Source organism: Sorex fumeus, unplaced genomic scaffold (genome assembly GCF_029834395.1).
Source record: "Sorex fumeus unplaced genomic scaffold, SorFum_2.1 ptg000045l, whole genome shotgun sequence".
Taxonomy (NCBI): domain Eukaryota; kingdom Metazoa; phylum Chordata; class Mammalia; order Eulipotyphla; family Soricidae; genus Sorex; species Sorex fumeus.
This window is the reverse complement of record NW_026606102.1, coordinates 10,828,392-10,851,256: the sequence shown is the minus strand read 5'-3', so window position 1 is coordinate 10,851,256 and position 22,865 is coordinate 10,828,392. Positions and strand designations below refer to the sequence as shown.

Here is a 22,865-nt window from a genome sequence, read left to right as displayed (position 1 = left end):
GCTATATTTTTTTTTCCACAAAAATGCTCAGGGCTTACTGTTGGCTCTGGGCTCAGGGATCACTCCTACTGGGCACAGGAGACAATATGTAGTACTAGGGGTTAAACCCAGGGTGGGCACATGCAAGGCAAGCACCCTACCATACAACCGTACAATTATTTTTGGACCTATCTTATTTCTAAATAAGAGCTGTATATACTTAAGAAAATTTAAATAATTACTAAAATCAGGAAATACACATATCTTCTCTTTCAATGGTTGCCCTATATTTGGGGGGCACAAAAGGTATTTTGGGGAAAAGTACCCAAATCTACATCCTTCCCAGGCAAAAATTTCCAGTATTTCATACTATCCTGAACAATGTCCATAGGCTGATTGTTAGATATCTGGACTTATTTATCATCCAGAATGGCTACTCTGCTCTCTTTAGCCATATTCTCCCTAGTTCCCCTACCTCTCCACTCCTGGAAGCCAATGTTCTCTTCAATGATCCACAGAGTTGGCATTTTTAGTTTGCATGTTTAAATAATATCAGGCAATTTTGTTCTCTGTGTGTCTGGTTTATTTCACTTAGCATAATGTCCTTCAAGTTAATCCATATCAATGCAACCGGCAAGATCTCTTTAGTTTTCACCTAAGTGTAAAAAAGTTTTGAATAGATAATAAAGTATTTTATATAATGTCTATTTAATTATACATCTGAGTCATTTGGACTTGAATTGAGATTCTTATTCTCCTAGATTATTTCCATTGAAAGCCCTTACCAAAGAATTCGTAGTGTTCATTTTTTTGTTCACTCAGTTTTAATTCATCCATTATTTATCCTGAAAATCATTACTGAATCCCTCCCACATAACAGACATGTACAGCTATACTGACGATTGAATGTCCTGCATGAAGACAATTACATGCAAGAAAATGAAATTACTTCACTAGTAACTAAGCCACTATATTACACCATACATAACAGTTAATTCACTATAGGTGAAAGGCATGCATGTAAATCCTGAAACCAGAAAACGCATAAAGGAAAACAGGTAATATTCTCCTTGATAGTGACCTCAGGTAAGTCTTTGAGGGCTTAACTACAAGAGCAATAAAAAGAAGAGAAAAAAGTGAACAATGGGACTATATCAAACTAATAAGCATCTGTACAGCAAGAGAAAATATAATAAAGTGAAAACGTATCTTACTGAAGGAGAGAAAACCTAAAATAATTAAACAAGTAATAAAATGCCACAACAAAAACTAAACAGTTTTAAAATGAAAAAGAATCTGAAGAGGTTCTTCTCCAAAACAGACATGCAAATGGTCAACAGACACATGAAAAAATTTCATTATCTATTAATGCAAATAAGTAATGCAAATAAGGGCAACAGTAAGATACTCCCACACACTTGTGAAAATGGCTATTATTCAAAATGCAAGACAATGTTGGAGAGAACGTGGAGAGAAAAGAACCTTCTATGTTAGTGTGAATGTAAACTTGGAAGAGCCATTCTGAAAAAGCAATATGGAAAGTTCTCAAGACATTTAAAGGTATCCTTAAATACAGAAGCATTGTGAAATCTTATTATCTGAGTATTTACCTAAAAAAGACAAAAATATTAATTTAAACCAATATATGCACCCCATGTTTATTGCAGCATGACACAATAACCAAGAGTGAGAAGCAACTGAATTTCCCAACTAAAATGCTAATCAACAGAAAATTGACTAAAAAAGATGAGCAATGTATACAAAATAGAACATAACTGCTATTTTACAAAAAGATGAACTCATTGCATTTTCAAAAACATGAGTGAATCTACGGGGTAAATGTTTAGTTAAATAAGTCAGATGGAGAAAGACAAACACCAGCTAATTTCAATCATAAATAGTACCAAAAAAACACGTGCATGAACTAAATAAAACAAAAATGAATATGTAGACTGTAAGATCAAAATCAGAGGTTACTATAAGGGAAGGGAGAAGAAGGGCAACATGGAAAAAAAATGTCCATTAAGGATAAAATTTAACTTTTAGTGGTAAATTTAATGTAGTATCTACAGGTATGGATTTATAGCAATGCACATTTAAGACCTATATAATGCAAAGTTACTTTGACAAAAATAAAAATAATATAATAAAAATATACAAACACTTAACCTCATAGAGTTTGCATTTTAGTAGGGATGCGGGCAAGCAAATATTTGCCAATACTGCCCTTGAAGTGCTGAATTGGGTGGATAAGATGGAGTAGGAAAGAACACTGAACATGATGTCCAAATTACATTTTCTTCGTGGTTGCGTCACAATCATTCAATGATTTGTAATAATATACTTTTAGTAAAGTAGCACTGTAGCACCGTCCTCCCATTAGATTTTCTTGAGCAGGCACCAGTAACATTTCCATTGTGAGACTTGTTGTTACTGTTTTTGGCGTATTGAATATATCACGGGTAGCTTGACAGGCTTTGCCATGTGGGCGGAATACTCTAGGTAGCTTGCCGGGATCTCCGAGAGGGGCAGAGGAATCGAACCCAGGTCGGCCTCATACAAGGCAAACGCCTTACCCGCTATGCTATCACTCTGGCCCTTTAGTAAAGTGAGTAACTTTATTTAGGGAATAAGAGGGATATGGAAGGGAAAAGGGAAAGGGGGAGATAGCGAGGGAGAGAGAAGAGAGAGAGATCTACAAAGTAAAGGAAATGAAGCAGCCTGAGTTAGAACAGAGTGACTTCAAAATGGTAATATGTATTGCACAATTGCAATTAAAATTTATGATATTTCAAGCATGAAAATTCCAGTCCACAACTTCCAGAAGACTTTGCTATGGATGGGATTAAACTCTCAAACCTGATCAACATCTTGCTCTGATCTAGCTTCCTAGCCTTATATTGCCAGGTAGGTCAGGAGTTGGGAACACTTTTCTGTTAGCCTTGTTGACTAACAGGCTGGGGGATCAGGACAAAATGACTTTAATGCTTTGGGAATTATGTTCCTCGCCTGAAAAATGCTTGTTCCTCAGCAGGTCATCAGATGTAAATAGATATAGACACTGAGAGTGGACCTTCTGTCCTCTTCCTTGTTCTCATCCTTGTCCTTGTCCTTGTGAGATTAGAAATCAGCAAATAGCCCTGGCAGAGCTATCCAGCCTTTAACAGGACCCTTTGGGGATGGGGGCAAAGAAGAACTGTGAATGAATGATTGTGGCAAATGAGATCAGCAGGTACAAACAAAATAACATTTGTACCTCTCAAGAAAGCAGCAAGTGTTTCAATTCAAAAATGGTTCATTGAGAAAATGTTTGAATTAGAGCTCTGGAGTGATGAGAAAGGAAGAACATTTACATGTAGTGCCACATATTCACATGGATTGCAGATTGACAGAGAAAACAGTAATTGTGCTAGGTAGTAGGGCATGTAGAAATAGATTAGAGTCTAACCTAGGTACAGGGCATATGGAAATGAATGAGGCAAATGCAATACCCAGTGAGGTTCAGTACTGAATGTTTAGAGGAAGTGAAGAGCATTTTTGAGCAAGTATTTGCATTTCATATTCTTTCTCATTCCAATAATTATTTGGATTGGAACCTTTTAGAAGAGGTCACTGAAGTTCGATTAGAAAACTAGCACGTCCAGATCTACTTGAGTTCAAAATGGAACCTAGTTCTGCTGATGTGATTTGGTCATAACATAGGATTGTATTCCGGCATTTCAGAACTTTGCTTTGTTCTCTCACTGCTGCAGGTGTTACCAGCGAAGATGTCAAGAAGTGCTTTGGAGGTTCTGTAGGCATCAATTACGAAAAATATTTTTTCATACGTGGTGAGGCAAAATTATCAGGAGAACGTTGTAAACATATTGGAGATGGCAATACTGGCAAGTATTAAGCAGTAATTTTCTCCCCCAAAGAAACCAGATTTCCTTTGGACACAGTCCCATAGACAATGTCACCTTTTCTTACATATGACTACCTTTAAGTCAACGTACACATGATATGGCTGTTACACAAACAAGCCATGCAATAGCTCTACTTTGAATCTACTGAAGGCTGAGATCACCTTAGGAATGAATACTTGGCTCTGCCACACCCTCATAGGTTTCAAGCATAAGAAAATTGAGCTTGGTACTAAGTGGCATGGAAAGAATGTGTAGAAAGAACCTGGAATATCAGCTATTCAGATGAATGAAGATCTCTTAGGTTACACACAGATCAGAGGAGGCAAACCTCTGTGCTGGGAGAGCAGACTATGTATTTCAATCCCAAATCAAAGAATGATTATTAGAGAACGAGTTTACAAGAGAAATTTTCAGCATTATCTAGGCAATTGACTATGAGTAGTCTTGTAGTCATTCATTCATCCAGTCAATAGGGTTTTTTCCTTCTTATATTTATTTATTGAATCACTGTGGGAAAAGTTACTAAGCTTTCAGGTTTAAGTCTCGATCATGCAATGATCAAACACCTCTCCCTTCATCAGTATTCATTTTCCACCACCAAGAACCCCAATATACCCCCCTCCCTCCCTCCCAATGCCTGTGAGGCAGATGATTTCCACTTAATTCTTCTCTACATTGATTACATTCATTATTTCGACAAAAGATGCACCATTATTGTTTAGAATTCCCCCCCCCCCCCCCCAACAATGAGAATTGCTGAAAAGGCATTGTGAAATACTTTGTTTTCTATAGCTGTTATGAGAATCATATAATGATTTTGGATTTCTGCAGAGCCAGATAATTGCGAGATTGGTTTCTGTGCATCTGGTGTTATGGCTGTGCAGGAGAGCCGCTTGTGGCGGGCAACTCTTGACCTCGGTAGGGCATGAAGGACAAGCCGGTACCGCCCCCCTTCCCATGAGACTGCAGTTGCCCCATCACCGCCGGCTCATATCTGGCTTTCCTATAAGCTCTGAGGTGGTGGCCACCTTGTATGCAGTCCAGATGCATTTCTGCCAAAAGCCGCTGGATTTTGAGATTTGTTTCTGAGTCTTTGGGATCATAGCCTTTAGTAGATCAGCTTGATCAGGAGCCAGAGAGGCTGTTTGTAGGTGGCAACTCGGGGTCTTGTTGGGATGGGGAGGAAAGGGCCGGTTCCACCCCCATCTGGTGAAGCCCCACTGCAGGCACAAACCTGACTGTCCAGTGCCCTCTGGAGGATGGCGGTCACCGGGCCACCAGGGGGAACAGCCAAGGCACAAAACCTATTCCCACCTGGAGTGGCCCAGCACCAGTAACCTAGTGCAGGAACAGGACTCATTTCTGCCAAAAGCCTTTGGGTTCCGAGATTCGTTTCTGAGTCTCTGGGATCATGGCCATTAAGCAGTTCGATCAGGAACCAGAGAGGCCATGCTTCCAATTATATAGCTGAACCAGAGGTGGTTTGTGGGTGTGTCTCCCACATACCTAACTTTTGGCTGTTTACTTTCTTGGTAAACTTTGCCCCAAGTTTTTGGGATCTAGCCAAAGGCACAGCAGCAATTTTGAGGTATCTGAAAGTCTGACAGTGCCATTAGGCCGCTGATGCACTCACCTCACAGGTATAGATTGACCTGCTGGTGGCACTATACCCCCCATTCAATAGGTTTTGAGTATTTGCTCTTCAGAGTGGAGTCACAGAGGATACGGGGATGAGGAATGCTTACGGTGAATAGAATGAGGTCAATATGAAACATGTTCAAGTCATTCTCATTGTACTAGGCTCTCATTCTTCTTATGGATACTCTTCTCACACCATTCGTCACTTACCTGAAAACCAGCATTCACTTATCTAGTTCTCTCACCTTCCTTTAGGGTTCCCACCCCCTACACCCTACCATAAATTGGGTCACATCTTTCTTCATGCTCCACTGAGCCCCCTAGAAATAACTATCAGAGGACCCATTTCATAGACTATAAAAGGTCTTGAGCAAACATTTGGTACACGGGAGAAAAAAAAATCCATGACTGGATCGTACCTTTTACCAACCTGTCCAATCTCCATGTTAGTCTGGGCTGTCCTCCTGACCTCTAGTCTATGTCTCAGACTTGGTCCTTTCCTTCTGCACAGGTCACTAGTGAACATCCTTAAGGAGGCATCCTTAAGAGAGACCCCTTGCGTTGGGAATGGGAGCTTGCCCACCTGTCCTCCGGCTGTTGTTGAAATGGGCTGATGCAGAGCTGTTCTCTGTTCACAGACACTGACAAGAGCAATCAGGTGATACAGGACGTCATTTCCCTCGTGCGTGGTGGCAGCGCTGGCTGGGGTGGTGGCTTGACACAGAACAGCAGCACCATTACATACCGATCCTGGGGGAGGTCATTAAAGTATAATCCTATTGTTATTGATTTTGAGGTAAGTCTTTTTGCAGTTGAAGAAACTCTGCGTCCACAAGGAATGAAAGTGAAGCAGAGCAGATCATTTCATATTTCTTCCTAGGAGCCCATCAAAGAACAAAATTAAATGTAACAGCAGGCTGACCTGGTGGCTTTCTCCATGTCTGGCCCTGAAAGTGCACACCTGCAGGACCCAGAGCTGTGTGTAGGGAGCATAAAGTTCCTACCTTCTCAGTGCCTGTACTGGGAGTCCCGGATCTTATTCAGGGTTAGATCACATCCAAATAAGAATAATTTACATTATATATAAAGAGCCTTAAAAATCACCTATGTCCAACTGGAGGGTGATAAACTTATTTTTTTAATTATTTAATATTTTTAACAGCTTAAAAAATTGAATCACAGTGAGATATACAGTTACAAAGTTATTCATGATTGGATTTCAGTCATGTAATGTTCCAACACCTTTCCCTTTCCCAGTGTATATTTCCCACTACCAATGTCCTCAGTTTCCCTCCCATCCCTACTCTATGGCAGGAACTTTCTCTCTCTCTCTCTCTCTCTCTCTCTCTCTCTCTCTCTCTCTCTCTTTCCCCTTTTGGGCCTTATGGTTTGCAATACAGATACTGAAAGATTATCAGGTATATCCCTTTACCTACTTCTTGGACAGAAACTGAGTGAGCTTGACAAACTCTTGATAAGGAGGGTGACAAACTCTTATGATATGGAACCAGGTAGGAAGTAATTTAGAGTTTGTGGGCAACCAATAGTCTCTGTCAGATTAAGTTCTCTCCTTTCTCTCTCTATCCTCATCTCCATTGTCATCTTTTCCCTCTCTCTCCACCTCTTTGTCTTCTTTTCCTTTTCTTTCTCCACTTCATCTCCTCCTCCTTCCTTTCCCTCAACTCCCCCTCCTTCTCATTTCTTCCTCCTCTTTTACTTTTATGACCTTTCAAATATGTAGAAAACTATTTTTAGTTCCAAGAACATAGGAAAACAAGCTGTGGGCTGAGTGTGGCCCACACTGTAATTGGAGGCTCCGGCTCTAAATGTTTCATTTCCTTCTCACAATGGGGGTCTGGCTAGACAGTTCTTCCCATTGGACAGATTAGGAAACTAAAGCTCTGAACAACCAAGTGAATGTTTAAAATCCCAGAGAGAGCTCCTTGTGTGGACCAGGACCCCGGCTTTAGGTTTTCTTCCATTTCTTATTTTCCTCTCTTTTGCCCCCTTCCTGAAAGCCATGGCTGGTGACCATGGGCAACAGCAAGCTGTGTTGCCACATAGATTTGGCAAAGTCTGGACACACCCTTGTTTGTTTGACTCACAGTAAATTTAGGAGAAAGGACTCCTTGAGCAGTATGAAAATCATCCTTCCTAGGTGTCCATGATGTCCATGATGGGTCTGTTATTTTCAGCACTATTAAATAGTGGTGCTGGAGCGATAGCACAGAGGGTAGGGCATTTGTCTTGCACATGACTGACCGGGTTCGATTCCTTCATCCCTCTCGGAAAGCGTGGCAAGCTACCGAGAGTATCCCTCTCACACGGCAAAGCCTGGCAAGCTACCCGTGATGCATTCAATATGCCAAAAACAGTAACAAGAAGTCTCACAATGGAGACGTTACTGGTGCCCGCTTGAGCAAATTGAAGAACAAAGAGAGGACAGTGCTAAACTGCAGTGCTTTGTCTAGGACAGCATTATTGGAATTTAGGAAGTAAGAGATCAGGATATTGCTAGACATACATATGTACTGAATAGCACCATGACGAAGAAACATATGGTTTCCAAATGTCAATAGGGTTTATGTTGATAAACTCTGCCTTAAGCCTCTATTCTTACAAGGACCAAATACTGCAATCAAGCTGCAATGAAAGTGGAATGTCCTATTAGTTGTATAACTGCTTCTCTTAATACACAGGGTGGTCCATGAAAGCAAGCTGTACTGGAGGCCAGTAAAGCAAACAGCATGTATTCTTGTCCATTGTCTCTGGACTCATGTTCCTTTTTCTACTCAGATTTAAAATTTATCTGAAATTTAACACGGAGGCATTTCTCCTCTTAATATATATTATTAAACAGCTAAACCAAAAATTCATTGTAACACCCTGTTCTCTCTGAAGTAAGAGATCAGCTGGATTATCCCTGATTTCATTTTTTTCCCCAATAAGTAAGAGACCATTTTCATGCATCTGTAATTCACACAGTGTCTGAAAACTAATGTCATCAAGCTACTAGTGATTTGGGCAAAAACTGTAAAATTGCCATCAGGAATAATATGAAAACTTTTCACGGGCAAGAGGTGAAACTTTGTGTTTGCCTTCCCAGGGAATGAAAGAGGGAAGATCAGTCATGATTTGAAGAAGCCTAAATATGGTCTTGTGCAGTGGGGGAGGGGGAAGAGCCCTGCTGTGGGATAAGAAAGAGTATTACTCATGGCTCAGACATGATTTGAATATGTAACCTTGAACCAGTGATTTTGTTTTCTGTGCCCCTATTTCTGGGACTATAATATGAGAATAACAAAATGATCCATCCCAGGGTGGGGGAGAGAAGAAGGTAGACAGCCAATGTCAGTTGAGGGAATTAGCTCCTGGACATGAGAAACCTGGTTGGCTCTCATTGTCAGTACAGGGCAGGGTCACCTCCCTTTCAGGGGGTCAGCACTCAGCACTCCATCCATGTCTGACTGTCAAACCCAGGATGGCTTCCCAGCCTGCATTAGCTTCGAGATATCAGGGTTTTGAGCTTGAAGCCACAAGAGCAAGAAGTGAGATGACGAGCCCATGAGGGATGAAGTAGGAATCAAAGGAGACAGATTGAAGACAAGGAGGCCAATGAGGGGGTTATTTAGCATGTGCCACTCAGAGCAGAAACAGCATCTCATTTCCTTGTGTATCTCCAGCACTTAATTATCCTATTTGGTGGCCAATGCTTAGACCAATGGACAGAGAAATCATCTGATCTGCTCAATTTGATGTGCCAATGCTACAATCTGTTCTCTGTTCCTTCTTCTCTGTTACACAGTGTGACCAGACCCCATGCCTGCCTTCTCTAAAACTGCTTTCTCACCTACAGTGTGAGACCAAGAACTGTGGCCAAAAGCTTTTCAAATTCTCACCATTTTCATTCTTTGTCTCCACCGTTCTCCCCTTCCTCGCAAACTAGTTCTTCCAGAGGGGCCTCCCCTCCCTCTTTCTGAGCATTCCAAGATGGAGGTGGGAGGTAGGGGGCTGAGTACTGGCCCCCTGAAAAGAAGGCAGCTCCAAGATCCTGGACTTTGCTGGAATGGAATCAGCTTTAACCATCAAGGAACGGTCCCTTCCACACTGGCTTCTGACAACGGGGCCAAGTTCTTTGGAGTTCCAGGAAGGGGCCTGCTCCTGACAGGAGCAGTCTGGTTAGCTAATACATAGCTCCTGGCCAGCAGCCAAGGTCAGTTTACACTGTCACTTGGTACAATTTTCCAGGAACCTGTCCAAAGAGATGGCCAGGACTCTCCGCTGACTTTTGATCGGCCCAAGCTCTGAATCACTGTTTCTGTGACCATCACTCTTCTCTGGGGCCTCCCTTTACTGTCCTGTGAAATGAGAACCCCGGGACAGAGCTTTACGGCTGTGCATTAAAGTAGATTGCGTGATAGATGTGCAGAGGCGAGCCATATGGACACACAATTTGAGAAATACAGACTTTTTTACTGTCACCACATCTCACTGATAAAATGGTGCTTGATTTTACATTGTCCTTCCCTTCTGCGATGCTATTTCACAGACTCTGTTTCTTTAGACTGACGAAGAATCCTAGGAGGCGGGTTACTCTTCCCAATTCCCAGACAAGGAGTCCCAGGTATGGGGAAGAGATCAAGGCCACAGGGCCAGGCAGTGTGCAGCCTTGATTTAGTACTGATCAGGCATCAGGCCTTTCCTGCCTGTCATCTTGGATCCACACAATACCACAAAACGCCCTCACTCCACAGGGCAGAGCCTCCCCTACCCCTACCCTGAGGCATGGCGGTGACTGCACAGCTGCAGGTGGTGAGTTTGGATTTGGAGCCAGACTTTTTAACCCCAGCTCTAGTGCTAAGACATCAGCCACATCCTCAGGGGTGGTGTCAATGTCAGGAGAAAGTTTAGGATGTCACCAATGGCCAGTGTCACAGGCATCTAGATCTGTATTTTTCACGCATCGGACCACACACCACTGCCTGTCACAGGCACAGAATGGGTGAAACCCCTGCTCTACTGCCTTGGTTCTATCTGATGGCCCTTGGCTGATGTGCAGGACAGGGGCCGGTCCAGAGAGATATGAAGGTTGAAGGATGCTGATTTAGCATGCAGATACTAGAGATGCCGATATGCATCCCATGATGCACAGCACACCCACCCACCTTACCTGACCGCAAAGAGCTATCCAGCTAGACAAACCAGCATGCCAAGGTAGAGAAGTCTGGATGACAGGCATGGCTTCAATAAGCTACCTTAATGTCACCCCAATACACACACACACACACACACACAAACACACACACAATCATTAGGGGAATCAGCTAGCAACAACAACACCCCTGCCCATCTAGGACTTCACATATTCCTGCATTGAATACAGACAATCAAATCAGAACCCCTCCCCACTTCACACACACACATGAATGCATGCATGCAAGCAGCTAGCCCCCTCTGCAGCTCCCTCCACATGGCAGAAGTGGCAGAGGAGTTGGCTCAGATGACTCCCCTCAGGATCAGGGAGCAGTGGTCTCCGTGGCAGAGACTCATGTTCAGGGGGGCTCTTCCTTTAACCGTGAATCCTGAGCTGGTCTCTCCCACCCTCCAGGGGCCACTACACCTATGAGCTGAGCGAGTATGGCACTGGGCTGCCCAGTATAACCAGTTCACACCACTCCAGCCTGGTGTGGGGATGCTGAGTGTCTGCCTCTATACAGCAAACTTTCTAGAAGTTTGAGGGGACAGAACTGGGGTTCTGGGAAGCTGGACATAACCCTCCCAGGGGTTCTTCCTTCTGTGCCCACAGCTGCAGCCCATTCATGAGTTGCTGCGCTACACAACCCTGGGGCCGCTAGAAACCAAACGGCAGAACTTGCGCCGGGCCTGGGACCAGTACCTGATGGAGTTCAATGCCTGCCGCTGCGGGCCCTGCTTCAACAATGGGAAACCAATCCTTGAGGGCACCAGCTGCAGGTGTCAGTGCACCCCAGGCTACAAGGGCCTGGCCTGTGAAGAGACAGAGCGGTCAGGTAAGAAAGAGGTTCACAGGCTTGCAGGCTCATTCCTGGCCTTGGCTCAGGGAACAGTACAGTCAAGACTTGCCTCTCCTCTCTTGCCTATTCTAGATGGCCATATTCAGAGCTTTATGGCAGACCTGCTCCCTCTCATTTAATGGTCTTTATCTGTTTTCTCACTGTTCTTAATACTCATTCTTAGATGAGAACTAAATTTACCAAGGTATAGAATGGACAGCAGGATTCATTCCTGGAAGATATTTTAGAAGGTTTTTTTTTTGGGGGGGGGGTCATCAAAAATGACAAGCTGAGTGGCTACAAGCAACAAGGGTGTTCTGTATACCCATCTAGAAGTTATAAGTGCAAACTTTGGATGCAGAGCAGGTTGATTTCTATTGGAGGCTCTCAGGAGAAGCTATTCAGACATTTTTCACCCTCTGTTGGGTATGGACATTCCCTAGAGCTCCTTGGATCAGTGATGTATCATTCCCATCCCTTCCTGTCTTCAAGGGCATTCACCAGTTTCCTCTTCTAAAAACATAGTCACTGGATTAGGATCTAGCCTAGTCCAACTGGATCTCATCTCAAACTTACTTAATTCACAAAGTTCTTACTTCCAAATAAGGCCACAGCCACAGGTAATGGTGGGTGCCATTCTGTATATCTTATGTGTATGTTGGGGGGGGCAGGGAGGGAATAGCACAATTTAACCCACTACAAGAGTTGTCATTATAGTGCAAAAAGTTATGACTACAAGTCATAAGGTTTAGCTTTCAGCAAATAAGGTTTAAACTTTTATGGCTAGAGCATGAACCACCCTAGTTCCAGATAAAGTCTTTAAACAAGGGAAAGGCATTATATCCCTTTAAAAATGAAGAGCATAGAGATCAGGATGTGAATTTCAGCTACTTCACTAACTTGCAGTGAGACTCTGATTGGATTTTATGTGTGCGTGTGTGTGTGTGTGTGTGTGTGTATGTGTGTCTGTGTGGGGTGCGAGAAAGATAGAGACAGAGAATGAAAAAGAGAGAGAAAGAGAAAGAGAGAGAATGTGTTGGTAGTGCACATCTTTTTTAATCAAAATTTCCTTGAAACTCTAGGAATCTCTTTGCATGTTTCAATCCTTTTCCATGCATTCAAAATGGCTCACTTGGTGTAATAATGAAATGATGGCCAAGAAATATGGGTGAGAAAATTTATATAGGAAATTTTCTAAGCTAGCAATTAAAGGGGGGCAAAAGGACAAAGGAAATTTTTACAGAGAAATCTGGTCGAGGAAACCTCAGGTTATGGCACTTGTGGCCATGAAATTATTTGAAGCCCAGGATAGATGAGACTTTGGTGGTAGATGTGAAATAGAGAAAGCGAGTCCTTTCATTCAAGAAGTCAATAGCATGTACATCCTGCCCCATTATGAAGCTCTAGGATAGTAGAAGGAACCTAGAGCAAGATTCTTCTTTGACACAAAAGCACTTTTACTTAGCATCACATTTCATCTGCCATTGGCAAAGCAAATCAAGCATCATAAAACTAAGCAAGCATTGTAGAACTAACCATCTTGAGTCTCCAGCTCAAACCTACTTCTAAGATGAAAAGTTAGGAATTTGTGTTTTGAGCAATGCACAGTGTTACTCAGGAGTCTGTCCTGGCAGTGTTTAGGGGACCTTTTTCAAATGCTATAAATTAAACCACAGTCAGTTGAACAGAAGGAAAACACCTTATCCCCTGCATCTCTCTGGTTTTGAAAGCTAGGGATTTTTAGCATAGAGTAGACTCTGAAAAGGTCAAGTCCCACCAGAAATGCCATGTGGGAAGTAATAGAACTTGTTCTATGTTGCTGAGATGGAGCAGTTAGAAGGGAGGAGTGAAGTGATACCAAAGATATCTTGGCTCAGTGAGGAAAGACTTGGTGTTTGTGGAATGTGGGGAGGGAGGGATGCTCACTAATAAGGAAGCTATAGAAAAAATTCATAATCTGATGGACAGTGGGGTAAGATGGCCTCTAGGACTATCGTCTTCTTCAAGACTGAGACTATGAGTTAAGCAAGAGGGAACAACTTGATGAACTGGTAAATTCACTTTGGCTTGGAAGAAACCATAGTACTCATTTCTACAGAATTCCAGGGAGATCTCCAGCTAGCAGGCCTGGTATGTAAATGATATGATGGTAGGGTATCATTTCTTCACTGGGAGAGCAGCTTTAAACAGGAGGCTCTGGTCTGGATAGGTTATTGAATGACAGGATTTCCCAGTTCCATGTGGGCATCTCTAGTTGACACTTAGACTAAGCCCTCCTGTGATGGTCAAAGTGAGTGAAATTTGGGTGGGCCCACACAAGTTGCCTGCTTTGTACTTGGGGATGAGATTGCCCAGAGATTTCTTGATTTCCCAAGCAGAATGTGGACTGGGTTCCAGCCTCATTTTCCCCACTTGCTAAAAAACTGACCTAAAGGGACCAAAGTTCAAGGCATGGAAAAGATAACAAATCTCCATTGTGGCCAGGCATGCTCTCATCTCTCACTTGCTTTCCCGTGAACCTGAATAGATAAAAAATTATCAGCGCTAATTTTTAGATGACGAAACTGGGAGAGAAGAGATAGTGCTCAAAGTCCTTGGCTTGAGGGTGTCAATGCCAGGATTTGGATGCAGTTGCCCTGCTGATTCAAGGGTTCAAGCTCTGAACTGTTGCATTCCTTGATTGTTTTTCTAAGAATCAGAGAACTGTAAGAACGAGAACATGTGGTCTGAAAAGATGGCAATGACAGTCATTTTTGAGAACAGAAAGGTACAGAATGTCTCTGTTCATCCCAACCCAATTTTTTTTTTTTTTGCTTTGTGGATCACACCCGGCAATGCCCAGGGGTTACTCCTGGCTCTGCACTCAGGAGTTACTCCTGGTGGTGCTCAGGGGACCATATGGGATGCTGGGAATCGAACCCGGGTCAGTCGTGTACAAGACAAATGCCCTACCCACTGTGCTATCGCTCCAGCCCAATCCCGACCCAATTTAAAGGGACAGATGTGAGTCCCTTTTGGGTAGTTGTAACTCTCCCAGAGTCCTCAGAGAATGGATTAGATTCCTGTCTACACAGCACAGAGATAGAACGAACAGGGATGCAGACAACTTAGACATGCCAGATCTGGTGCTGGTTTGTGCAGCAGCCATGGTGAGTGTAATGCATAAGACAGGCATGGAGAAAGGGGCATGATGTCCGTGGTTTAGGGATTGTGACAGGGAACAAAGAGCAGGGTCGTCCATGCAAAGCTCCATTTTTCCCCGCGAGATAATATCCAACTGGTTGTGAGTGATCCATGAACTTTGTTCTAAGTGAAGTGCGGACATCAGGTGGCCCTGGAGTTATCAGATTGAACTTTCAGGCTGACAAATCAATTTGGCAAGGACATCTAAAGCTGGGGAGTCGGTCACTTCATAGGAACTCAGATGTAGGTCTAGAGAGATTTTCCCCAGCAGCCCTTTGCCTGTGGGAGACCCAGTCATAGAGGAGGGATGTAGGGACAGAGAGCTCTGCTGTGGCTCCCCACCAGGGACAATAATTACAGAGCTGAAAGGGTCCTAGAGATCATCTAATCCAGTGACACACATAAAGGGATCTTGGGGTCTTCAGAGATGGCTGAAGGGGAAGAGGCCTAATGAAACAGCCCATTCAAAAACAGAATGACTCCAGTGTCATCAGACTTCTCTGGTGGGGTCCACATAGGATTTAATTTAGGAATAAAAAGTATTTATGGAAAAATGATAGTGGAGCAGCCCCTGGCACTGCCTAGAACAGCACATCTTACTTGTTTTATAGAGTGGTCAGCTCAGTCAGAGAGACCAGCTAGTCCAGAGGCATAGAGGCAGTGGGAGGCTGCAGACTCATAGTGGGGGGATGGAGAAGACCAGGCTTGGGTGGGGGGATGCTCTGTGCTATGTGTGTGCAGAATATCTGCTCCCACTATGGCCCTGAGTCTGGTGGGTCTGAGTGGGTTTGGACCCAGGGAGTCCAAACCCTGGCAGTAACACCCTCCAGTCTGTGGGTCATAGTAATGCTGGGCATACCCAGCTGGGCTGAGCTGCCTACTCGTCACACCCTCCAGTGGTTCCATATCATTCTTGCAGAGCTGAGAGTTGGTGTGCCTTACTCCACTATCCATCTTCCATGGAACCGTGGATTCCAATTTCATCAGATGGACTCCCAGTGGCCTCATCCCACTCCATTCAGAGTTTCAAATTAAGTGTGAGGCAGCGAGCAGAAAGGTCTTGGTTGGGCACACCAAGGCATTTCTCCAAGGAGGGGGCTGAAGACCACTCGAGGGCAGTGGCAGGGGTGGGGAGAGGAGGTGGGGACTGGGGGGATATCTCCCGACTGCCCAAGCTGCTGCTTAGATGTTAATGTCTTCCTCTCTGGGGTGTTGTCTATGCAGGAGACAAGGCGGATGGTCACTGGAGCTGCTGGAGCTCCTGGTCAGCTTGCACAGCAGGCACCCAGGAAAGGAGGAGAGAGTGCAACAACCCAGCACCCCAGAATGGAGGAGCCTCTTGTCCAGGGCGGGGAATGCAGACTCAAGCCTGCTGAGGGCCTCTGCGGAGTCTGGGGCAGATTTGGCAGTGCTCACTAACCATAGTGACCACTGGATGAAGATTTCTGCCATGAAGAAAGATGCAAAATCAGCAAGGACTTAGTCCTGCCATTCTCAGCTCTGAGTTCAGGCTGTATCAAGTCTATACCCATTGGTTTTCTTACCCACAAAGCTCAGTCATTCAAAACTTGAGTGCTGAGTGCTCTCTGATTCCATCCTGCTCACAGCATACACACACACACACACACACACACACACACACACACACACACACACAGAACTTATCTTATATGAACTTCCAAGATCTTCAAGGATAAGGCAGGCAGATGTTCTTCAAATAAAGTAGGATGAGAATGATCTCAGTTCATTGATAAGGCATCTATTCACTCATAGGACTATTGCTGATTTGAAGATAAGCAGATAGACCAGAATGAGAAAAAATATGAAAGGTTGACTTGAGCTCCTTCTAGATTCCTCATTTGAAGTCAGCACATTCTTATATAAAATCAATCACCCTTGTTTGCATGAATTCTTACCAGGAATACCATGAACCTCACAGCTCATGATGCTTTTCCTTCACATTTAGTAATGACTGAACTACTTGCTGTGGCTAGTCTCTGCCTCCTGTATCCCCAGAGATGGTTATTCTGAGGTCAGGAATCAGCCTTGCTGGGAATGAGCACAACATCACCAGAAAACAAAGGAACCTTTAATGGGGAGGGACCACATACCATTTGTGGATGCAGTAAGGGACTGATTTCTAGAGCCAGTTCAAAGAGGTCCAGATGGATTGATCTTTCAGAGGGGAGCCAGCCTGTAGAAGGGACATTCATTTCATGGTGATAAGGTCCCTAAATTTAGTTTGAAGCAGTTGCTTCTCTATCTCCACAGCAGTGGCTCTTATTCCTATGTTCCCTCCTGTCTCACACAGACAACATATTATGCTGAATGGAATGTTCTGCTTACCTAGAAATCCAGTACCTCTTCCCTAGATTGGGAGTTCAGGGATTAAATCAGAATTTTCAGTGTATAGTTGCTAGAAGCAATATCTGATTATATGTGAGTCCATCCATACAGGTATTTCTTCTATCCTTCCTGAATCCTCCAACCTCTTAAACAAGTTATAAGACTTATTCTTATTCATGTGATACAATCTACATGAAACAATTAGGAGGGGGAATTTAGGGCCACAGAAAATTAATTGCTAAATTAATGCCAAAATGTATTACACAAAGAACTGTTGGTGGAAGCCAGGAAAAGTTTTTCCATTCCACATCTGTGTATGTTGTCTAGGCAGTGGGCCCTGACCAAATCTGAAAGGATTTTTGAACTAGCCATTGGCCAGCGGGGATGGGAGATGGGATTAGGGGAGAGAGAAGGGGGCAATTAGTGATCTTTAAGACAGAACAGAACAGAAATTCACCATAAAACAAAGTTTAAAGGTGAGAAAATAGTAGGAGTGTGTGGGTTGGGAGTACAAAGATGGTGAACGGAAACAAAATATTATATAAAAACTCAGCACTCTGGACATAATGTGCTAAATGATGTGTATCACCATTATTATTTTTGCTAATCATAAAGCTTATAGTTCAGAAGTTTATTTCCAAACCCTCTAGCTTTTCTACCTGAAAGAAGAAATAAACTCCCTTAATGCTTCTTATTCCATCTTTAAATTACTTGACTGTTAAGCTAATTTATATTAGTAATTAATTTCATTCCTTAGTTATATGTTAGAGAAGCAAGGGTAGATTGGCTGAGCCAAGCGCAATTTATAGAGGATGCTGAAGCTTGATCTAAAAACAGCAGTTCCCGACCCTGGCTGCCCATTACAGTTACCTGGGGAGTTTTAAAACCCTGGTGTGTGGAGACTGCGCCTCATACCAATTATATCTGAATCTTTGAAGGGGGAGAGTTAGATATCAGGAGTTTTAACAGTTCCGCTGGTCCATGAAGCCCCAAGCTCAAGCCCTGGACCACACGGGCCCCTGAGCACCACCTAGTGAGTCCCTGGTGGTTCACAGCACCACCGGGTCTGAACAACACAGCATCATGGGGCATAAGACACTGACTGGGGGCTGGAGTGATAGCATAGCCGGAAGGGTATTTGCCTTGCATGCGGCTGAGCCGGTTTCGATTTCCAGCAACCCATATAATCCCCCAAGCACTGCAAGGAGTAATTCCTAAGTGCAGAGCCAGGAGTAACCCCTGTGCATTGCCGGGTGTGGACCCCCCCCAAAAAAAGACACAGATTGTCAGGTCCACATATTGGGCTGAGCATTGCTGGGAATGGCCTGTGGCCCCTAGTCTCTGCCTAGAAGCCCCCATCCCCACCCCCATGAAATAAAATTACATGGAAAGTAGCACCACAACTCCCCTGCAGTGGAGGTGAGAAAGCTTCAAGGTCACCACAAGGATGCTTTTCTGTCTACTTATACCTAGTCCGACCCTGAAGATCTGTTTTGAGGGCCCCATTTTACAGTTAAGGAAATTGAGTCTCAGCAAGCCTATTGAGTCACAAGGCTGGGGGAACAGGTCAGGATTTGAATGTGGCTTTCATCCAGCTCCCCCACCTGGACAGCACAGAGACTTGGAGTAGGGGAGGAGGTACAGGGGAGAGGGAAGAAAACCAAGAGCCAAGAGATTGCTTGGGAGGCAACACAGGGATTTAGGAACTGTCAGATACCCCGAGAGCCGAGAGCACCTCCCCCAGCGCCACGCTTCTGCTCAATCTCAGAAATGAACACACAGCAGCATCGGCCAGAACCACAAGCCTCGGTAAGACCAAAGCCTCCTCCTCCTGGGGCCCGGTGCTCACAAAGAGAAGCAGATGCCCCTCCCGAGGTGCCCGACAAGGCAGATTCATCATCGCAGGTTTTATAGGGAGTGGGTGTAAAAACACGCTTTACAGATACCATCTTCGGCTCGACAAGGTGTCTTTTGAAAAGTAAATTAATGGCAGAATGGAAAGCATTAAGGAGAGGTTGGCTTTTATGCTTCTTTGAGATAGGGGAAGATCTAAGGAGGTCAGCCTGCCATGAATCTCTCTCTGCAGAACCACATGCCTTTAGGGCAGAGCAAATGGACCGAGAGAAAGGGATGGCTTCCCTTCCCAGATCCCACAGCACACAGGACAGATGATGTGGGGCAGCAGAGGGTTGCCCCTCTTCTGTGGGCACGATCCAGGCTGCTATCCTTCCTCTTGGGAAATGGGACACACGCGCGCGCGCACACACACACACACACACGCGCGCGCACACCACCCCCCCACCCCACCCCACACACACACACACACATTAGAGAAGGCTTGTGCCAGGTTCTGTGCTAGGGCTACAAAAAAATAAATCAGACGTGTTCCAGTCTTGGAAGGAAGCCAGATCTGGGGGGATGCAGAGATAGTATAGGGGTAAAGGCATCTGCCTTGCATGTGGCCAAACCTGGTAAAATCCCCAGCCTTGAATAGCCCCTGTGCATGCCTAAGTGTGGCCCAAATGACCCCCACACCCTGAAGAAAAGAGAAAAGAAGGTAAGGTCTGGAGGAGGCTGGGAATATACCGACAGAAACCCCCTGGAGCTTCGTGGCAAGCCAAGTAAGTGGGGGCAGAGAAGGCAGCCTGGTGGAAGAAAGCAGGAAAAGGTGATAGAGGGACAGGATAGCTCAGGTATGAATAGGAAAGTCCAAAGTCACTGGTTAGATGCTGGGCAATTACTGCTCAGACACCTGATGTGGGAGGTAGCCTTCCTCCACTGGAATCAATGGTGGTGGTGGTGATGGCGGTGGTGGTGGGGTGTGTGTGTGTGTGTGTGTGTGTATGTGTGTTGGTGGGGCGGGGGGGGGGGTGGCGAGCCTGGATCTTCTGTTTGGTCCTTTGGGCTCTCGTGGGAGTAGTTGTCAACATTCCTGTTCAGCGCAGGCGCTACTGGGGGTCCCAAGCACCTTATGACAGAGGGCAATTATTTTGTTTGGTTTTGAGTTACACCAAAAGGTGCTCAGGGGTCACTCCCAGAAGGGACCAGGGGACCATGTGGTGCTGGGGATTGAATCTGCATGCATAGCATGCCATCAGCCCTCTGAGTTGGATCCACAACTTCCCTCTGACCTAACACATTGTCTCACTCCACCATCACTGTTCTTTTCAGACTCTATATGCCAGCTAAAAATCTGCAGTCCAGGAGCTGGAGCAATATCACAGTGGGTAGGGTGTTTGCCTTACATGCAGCCAACCCAGGTTCAATTCCCAGCAACCCATATGGTCCCCTGAGCACCGCCAGTGATAATCCCTGAGTGCAGAGCCAGGAGTAAATCCTGCGCATCACCAGATGTGACCCAAAGAAGCAAAAAAAAAACCAACCTACAGTCCCTAACATGAGGTATAAAGCCCTTACCCTGGCACCATTTTATTCCACCCATTCCACCCAGTCACGCTGCTCCAACCATTCAGACCTTTTTGATGTTCCTTTACTACCAAGTTTTCTGTTGCCTCAGGACCTTTGCACTGGCTGTCAGCTCTGCTTGAGATGGTCCTCATCCAAGTGAGCACATTCAAGACTCACTTCCTTGCTCAAATATTATCCCTAATATTATCTATCTGGTCTGATGTGTATCGGTATGAGAGAGTTTGTTCCTTATTGCCTCTGATATGCCTGTTTCCCATTAAAATGCAATTATTTTCATGGCTATATCTCAGTGCCTGGGCTTTGGGGATGCTATTTCCATTTAATAACATGGGGGAAATGTGAGCTTTCTCAGATCCCCTCCCAAAATAGCCTTCTAAATTCTTCCCAAAGGGAAGGCTCTGCTTCCCCAAAGCAGAGAGCACCTGTCCAGGATCATCAGAGGCTGCTCTCATATTCCTCTAGACTACAGAAGCACTGTAGCACTATCCTGTTGTTCACCGATTTGCTCGATTGGGCACAAGTAAAGTCTCCATTGTGAGACTTGTTGTTACTGATTTTTTTTGGCATATCGAATATGTCACAGGGAGCTTGCCAGGCTCTGCCATGCGGGAAGAACTCTCGGTAGCTTGCAGGGCTCTCTGAGAGGAACAGAGGAATTGAACCTGGGTTGACCTCATGCAAGGCAAATGCCCTACTCACTGTGCTATCGCTTCAGCCCTGGGCTACAGAAAGGGCTATGGATTGGTGAAAGGGCAGTCCAAGGCAGGCATTTCTGCAGGATTCTTGGGTCCTCAACCCTTGGGTTGCTAGGGAGAGTCACCCCCATACTGAAGGCCATGCACATTCCAGAGAGAACCTACATTTCCCACCCTCATGAAGGATGATCCATCAAGTCAGGTAAAAATCCTATATCAGGGGCTAGAGCAATAGCACAGCGGGTAGGGCGTTTGCCTTGCACGCGGCTGACCTGAGTTCAATTCCCAGCATCCCATATGGTCCCCTGAACGCCGCCAGGAGTAATTCTTGAGTGCAGAGCCAGGAATAACCCCTGTGCATTGCTGGGTGTGACCCAAAAAGCAAAAAAAAAAAGAAAATCCTACATCATAGGGCCAGACAGATAGAACAGGAGATGAGGGACATACCTTGCAGGCAGCTGATCCATGTTTGATCCCTAGCACTTCATATGATCCTCTGAGCCCTGCCAGAAGTCCTGACTATTGCCAGGTATGCACCCTTCCCCCCGCAAAAAAAATCCTGTATTATGGTGTTGGGACTCTCCCCTGAGCTGCTGAGAGATAAAGGAAAATATGTTTCCCTTCTATATTAACAGCTTAAAATGTGAGATAAATTCTCTTTTACAAACCTGTTCTTTCTTTTTTTTTTTAATAAATGGACTTTGCTTTCCGGTGGCATGATACATGTGTGACGGATCTATTTATCCATTCTATTACTTTAGAGATAGCCACGAAGAAGTTTTATCTTTTATTTGTCTCCCTCCCGACCCCATTCCCATTTTCCTAAGCAAGCATGTGGAGCAAGCCACTGATGGATGGAGGATGGCTGGGATAAAAGGGGCCAGAATCAGATAGTTTTCAGGATAGGGAGGAACTGGCTTATTAACAAGGAGGCCCGCCTCGCAGGAGGCAGCCGGGAAAGGCGGATGGGGCAGCAGACAATGGCCAGTGATGGATGACGGAACACCTGGGGTTGCCAGGTGGAAAGGCAAGATAACCAGTGGGCTGCGGCCACTGATAATGGGAGTGCCCGGCTCTGAAAGGCCTCCTGCTCAGAGGTGAAAGTCAGAGCAGCCCTCAGCTCCCTCTGATGATCCTCTAAGAGTCCCTCTTGCACTCACGATCCCCAGTCCTTCTTTTCTTGGCTGGGAAATGCAATTTGCCTGATCACTGGGTGGCAGAAGCTAGGCACGGTTTTGCAAAGGGCCGAAAGGTCGGGTGACATGTTCAGCCTGGAAGACAGGGAAGGCAATTGGGTCTTCCCCGTGTGCCAGGAATGTTGGGGTGATGATGGCACCTTTGTATGTTCCAGCACCCAGTCCTCCCACTTTCCCGGATGTTCTGCTGAGAACAAGATGCAGGGCTGAAAAGGGATTTGATTCATGTCACACAGCTAGGAAGCAGTGGCATTGGGTCTTCTCTGCCAACTCCCAAGCCCTCTGAAATGGCTCTTCAAGGCAGGCAAGCCATATTGGTGGCCTCTCTGTGCCTCTGGTGGGCAGGTGGCAGGCACCCACACCTCAGTGAAACTGGAATTGATTCTGCTGCAGCCGGAAATCAGGGAGCACAGAGGTGGCAGCCCTCAGACTAGGGTGATTTTGCCACTGCCGAGCTGTGTG

The 22,865-nt window shown here is 45.0% G+C and overlaps 2 protein-coding genes across 2 annotated transcripts in view; one reads left to right on the top strand and one right to left on the bottom strand.

Moving 5' to 3' along the window:
• C8A (complement C8 alpha chain) overlaps positions 1-17,777 on the top strand; it is a 72,773-nt gene extending 54,996 nt beyond the window's left edge. Inside the window, exons 8-11 of the mRNA XM_056122175.1 lie at positions 3,732-3,863; positions 6,161-6,318; positions 11,329-11,551; positions 15,962-17,777. Of these exons, the coding sequence (XP_055978150.1) occupies positions 3,732-3,863; positions 6,161-6,318; positions 11,329-11,551; positions 15,962-16,113 (665 nt within the window). The 3' untranslated portion in view covers positions 16,114-17,777. The remainder of the gene's footprint in view (positions 1-3,731; positions 3,864-6,160; positions 6,319-11,328; positions 11,552-15,961) is intronic.
• The window catches only part of FYB2 (FYN binding protein 2), a 313,439-nt gene that overhangs the window by 205,879 nt on the left and 84,695 nt on the right, over positions 1-22,865 (bottom strand). The window lies entirely within an intron of this gene.